Below are 5388 nucleotides of genomic sequence, written 5' to 3'. Positions count from 1 at the left end.
ACACTGTAAGAGAGAGCATGCAGGTGCTTTATGATTCGTGGAACATTTTCTCATATCCTTCCTCATTTAACTGGAACCTTGAATCTATAAGGGATGAGAGAATGACTTTCTAATCACATATTCTGAGTGCAATAAATTAGTCAGCACATACCCAGCTGTGAATCAGTCATGAATCCCTGTGCTGTATCCTTACAAGGGGTCTCATATGTAGTCTGGTATTACCTCTGCATTTTCAAGCTTGATGCCTGGGTCTGTTTCTTCATTTATAAAATTGTGAAATTTGACTAAATGACTCCTTCTGGTGTCCACAATAGTATTATTTACTCTCTCGCTAAAGTGCAAGAACAGATGAAAAATGGAGGGACTATGGTAGATCTTTTATTTTTTTCTTCATGGTGAATTATTTTCAAATTCCTATGTGAAGAAGTTGAGGGACAAAATAATACAACACTATATATGAAATTGGCACTCCCAGATTCAATTGCTGATTCTGCAACTAACAAAATAACTGTGTGAGGTCTCAAGTCCCCTCAGCCAAAGTTCTTGTTTCTTGATTAACATATCCTATGAGATGACATAATCATTCACATGTAGTGAGATGAACTGAACTGGGGTAGGGGCAAATTGTTCTTTTTTAACAGATATTGAGGTATAACTGATGTGCAATAAATTGAGTAAATTTGAAGTTTAACATTTGATATGTTTTAATGTGTGTATAGACTCATGAAACTATCATCCCAATCAATCCGACACTGTCCAAAATTTCCTTATGCCCCTTGGTCATCTTTCCTTCCTGCTCTTCCTCACTCACACTTCTATCTAGGCCATCATTGATCAACTGTCTGTCACTATTGATTAACTTACATTTTCTAGATTTTTATAAAAGGAATCATATCAGGCATACCCTTTTTTATCTGGCTGTTTTCTCTCATCCTAATTATTTTTATTTCATTCATCATGTTGAATTTGTCAATAGTTTATTCCTTTTAATTGTAGAATAGTATTCCATTTTATGGCCACACTATAATTTGCTTGTCCTATCATCTATGGATGGGACGTTGGATTGTTCCCAGGTGTTTTTTGAGAATGATTGGATTGAGCTGGCCTGGTGGCGCAGCAGGTAAGTGCGCATGTTCTGCTTTGGTGACCCGGGGTTTGCCGGTTCAGATTCTGGGTGCGGACATGGCACCGTGTGGCAAGCCATACTGTGGTAGGTGTCCCACATATAAAGTAGAGGAAGATGGGCACGGATGTTAGCTAAGGGCCAGTCTTCCTCAGGAAAAAGAGGAGGATTGGCAGCAGATGTTAGCTCAAGGCTAATCTTCCTCAGAAAATTTAAAAAGAAAAGAATGATTAGATCATAGGGTAGATATGTGTAGGTTTAATTCTATACCATCAAAGTGTTTTTCTAAGTTTTTTTACTGTTTTACATTCCCATCAATAGTGATAAAAGTTCCAGTTCCTCCACTTCTTTGATAAAACAGTATGGTCCATCTTTTTAAATTTTCGCCAATCTAACAGATGCATAGTCATATCCCATTTGTCCCTAATACAAAAGATTTGAGTATTTTTCATGCATTTTCTTGCTATTCATACATTTTCTTTGCTAATGTGTCTGTTCAAATCTCTGGCCCATTCTTTTTGGATTGTTTTCTTTTTGAGTTTTACAATTCTTTACATATTATGGGTACGATGTCTTTATGAGAAATGTATTTTTAAAATAAATTCTATACAGTTTGTCTTTTCATTCTCTGTTTACTAATTGACCTAATGTATGAAATGATGAACACATTCACAGCATATTAAAAGTGAGTTGAACAGGAGTAGATATAAGTACTTTATAAACTATAAACCCTTGGGCAGATATATAGTGTTGATTATTCATTGTTGGAGACCCTTCTTTGTTGTGCTTGATTATATTCTAAGCAGAAATTGAAAGATGGGGGCACTACTTTCAAGCACCCTCGGGTTTCAGGTAACCGATTGTGAATGTCCACATCCCCGTGTGAGACACATTATACTACCCTGCTTCTTTGTCTTTCTTAATCAGTAAACTAATTGAAGTAGATATAGCCTGAGTTCTCACTTCTGGTTTAGGTAGAGGATGCTACTTATTCCAAAATTACTTTGTGTTTTGTTTTGGGTTAGTGTTGCCTACTTCCTTCTTAGAATTCTTCAATTGACCAGATATTCATCCAAACAAAGAGAAAAAAGTTTAACAAATGCATGCTCCCGTGTGACTACAGAGTTGGGTAATGCTCTCTTTAGTCCCCTTGAGTGAGGGATCCTTGAATCTTAACTCTGAACTAAGCTATAGAACAACCTGTCAGTTAGGCAATAGAATTATCCAGACACAGCTGTGTCTTCACCCTGATCATGTCCCATGCCAAACCACTGGGTGCTTCTAAAGATCAGGGAAACCAAAAGACTAATTCTGTGTCCATGTATGATAGGCAAGACAGGAAAAAGAAAGGCAGGCACCAAAATAAAGAGATCTAACCTTCATCAAATTACATATACATAAAAAACAATAAAGTGAAGTGGACTGTAGAGTCAGACAGACCCAGCTCTGCCACTTACTGACTGTTGACTTTGTTGAAGTTGCTTAATATCTAGTCTTGTTCTTTTCAGATATGAGAGGGAAATAATGGTGGTACCTACTTCATGGAGTTGTTGTGAGGATTAAATTATGTAATGTTTGTAAAGCACTCAACATGCTGACATATTGTTAACACTGTGACCCTGGCTTTTTAAAAATTGTGATTATCTATTGCCTTTTTTAATATTAAGCACCCTGTGCTCCAAGTCTTTCATTTTCTGGATATGTGTGTGCATGATATGTTATAATTTGAGATCTCTGAGTCTTTCATTTTTCTTTGTGTGCCTACCTGCACTGAGAGTTGATATTTATTCATTATGTGTGTTCATATTTGATTTGTTTTAGAAAGAAGTAAGGGGCACACAAAACTGCTCTTCTTTACTAGTTAATAAGACAGATAATCGCAAAGATCAGGTCAAAGATTTGGTACCATGTGATAAATGACCTCAGAACACCAAGGTCCTTGGAGAAGAAGAACTTACCATTCCCAAGACACTAACACTTTCTCCTATTTTTACGGGACACCTGGAGAGGACACGTAATCATCACCTTCATCAAAGTCATTTGAGTCATCCTAGGGGTCATAGAATCTAATTCCTGGGAAGATTGTTAAGAATCACCCCAGCTAATAAAGCAAGTCCAGGAACACCTGATGGATAAAGAAAACCACTCAATTGTGACTGAGTTTATCTTTATGGGCATCACTCAGGACCCTCAACTGCAGATCATCTTCTTCGGGGTCTTCCTTTTGGTCTACCTGATCAATGTAGTGGGGAATGTTGGTATGATTATCCTGATCATAACAGACACTCAGCTTCACACACCCATGTATTTTTTCCTCTCCAACCTCTCCTTTGTTGACCTGGGCTACTCTTCAGCCATTGCCCCCAGGATGCTTGCTGACTTCCTAACAAAATACAAAGTTATCTCATTCTCCAGCTGTGCCACTCAGTTTGCTTTCTTTGTGCGTTTTGTGGATGCTGAGTGCTATGTCCTGGCTGCCATGGCCTATGACCGTTTTGTGGCCATCTGTCGACCCCTCCACTATAGCACTCTTATGTCTAAGCGAGTCTGCTTGGTTCTCATGCTGGGCTCTTACCTGGCTGGTCTGGTGAGTTTAGTTGCCCACACTTCCCTCACCTTTAGTTTGAGTTACTGTCGTTCCAATATCATCAACCACTTCTTCTGTGAAATCCCACCACTCTTGGCTCTCTCTTGCTCGGACACCTACATCAGTGAAATCTTGCTCTTTAGTCTGTGTGGTTTCATTGAATTCAGCACCATCCTCATCATCTTCATCTCATATGCCTTCATCCTTATTGCAATCATCAGAATGTGCTCAGCTGAAGGCTGCCTTAAGGCTTTCTCCACCTGTGGGTCTCACCTCACTGGTGTCACACTTTTCTATGGCACAGTCATGTTTATGTACCTACGACCAACATCCAGCTACTCCCTGGACCAGGACAAGTGGGCCTCTGTGTTCTATACTATTATCATCCCCATGTTGAATCCCTTGATCTATAGTTTACGGAACAAGGATGTGAAAGCTGCTTTCAAAAAACTTATTGGAAGAAAATCTCAATAATAACAAAAAATGAAAATATTTTATCACCACAGGTAAATGATACTGGTAGAAGGATGATGGCAGCAGACAGAAAATGCAAATAAATTTCCGAAAAGGACTGCCCAAATTATCATCTATTTGCTGAGTGAATCTTAATTCCTGATGAATTTTCTGTAACCATAAACTCTATGATCTAAAGGAAATAAAACTTAATATTTTTGAAAGACATTTATGTATTATAACAAGCGTATGTTATAATTAAAATAGGAATTGCTTTAGAATCAGGAAGATCTTTGAATTTCATTTTTATGTCTCTAGTTGGTGACCTTGTTGCTAGAGGACTACTTTTTCTCTTTCTTAATTGATTGGTGTATCTAGACAATAATCAAAGCAGTTTAAATCTCATTAAGTTCTTACAACAATTATTAGAGATAGGCATTATCTTCATTTTAAAAATTATAAAAGTAAAGCTCAGACAGGTAAACAAATTTGTCAAAGTTAAGAGAGAATCAAAATTTGATCCAAGGGCTACTGTCCATTCTGACTAATGACAAACATTCAGGCTTGGAATATTTAGAAGGAAGTCATCATCTAGGCTTTGTTAATTTCTAGCTATGTGATCTTGGGCAAGTTATTTGATCTCTGTAAGCCTCAGTTTCTTCATCTACTACATGCGAATAGCAATGCTTATCTTTTAGTATTTTTCTAAGGATAACTATAGTCTCTGTAAAGAATCTGTCAGATAAAAATAATTAATAAACATTATTTGATGTTATTTTCCTTCATTTCTATGTTAACTCTCCGTAATTACGCTATCAGTGTGATGCAATAAAGTGAGGAAATTTTTTCCCATGTAGTTGGTGGTAGAGCATGCATATCAACTTATAATGGCAAGAGAAAAATGGGTAGAAATTGGATGACCTTGGTCTTAGTCCCACTCTCACCAATAATTATCTCAGATAAATTCCTTAATATCTCTGTACTTCAGTTTCTTTATCAATAAAACAAAGACTATTATTTATACCTTATCTATCCTATTAGTTTAAGTGACAAATAAATGCCTTATGTTTGAAATATCTGAATTCTCTTTCTTACATTAAAAACACTGTCCAGTAATAAAATCGTAAGAAAGATAAATATATCAATCATGTTCTGTATAATAGACTGCAAAAATCACGTGAGTTAGTGTTTTCTTTAATCAATAAAGAGTTAGTAATCACTGTAC

At 36.7% G+C, this 5388-nt stretch overlaps 1 protein-coding gene across 1 annotated transcript; it reads left to right on the top strand.

Annotated features, from left to right (window-relative positions):
• Positions 1–3251: 3251 nt before the first annotated feature.
• Positions 3252–4184, top strand: LOC124228345 (olfactory receptor 1019). Its single transcript, XM_046642776.1, has one exon. The coding sequence runs from the start codon at positions 3252–3254 to the stop codon at positions 4182–4184; it is 933 nt and encodes a 310-aa protein (XP_046498732.1).
• Positions 4185–5388: the final 1204 nt, after the last annotated feature.

The sequence above is a fragment of the Equus quagga genome, chromosome 17, assembly GCF_021613505.1.
Source record: "Equus quagga isolate Etosha38 chromosome 17, UCLA_HA_Equagga_1.0, whole genome shotgun sequence".
Lineage (NCBI taxonomy): Eukaryota > Metazoa > Chordata > Mammalia > Perissodactyla > Equidae > Equus > Equus quagga.
Note: the sequence above shows the minus strand (reverse complement) of the source record. Positions and strands in the feature narration are given on the sequence as shown.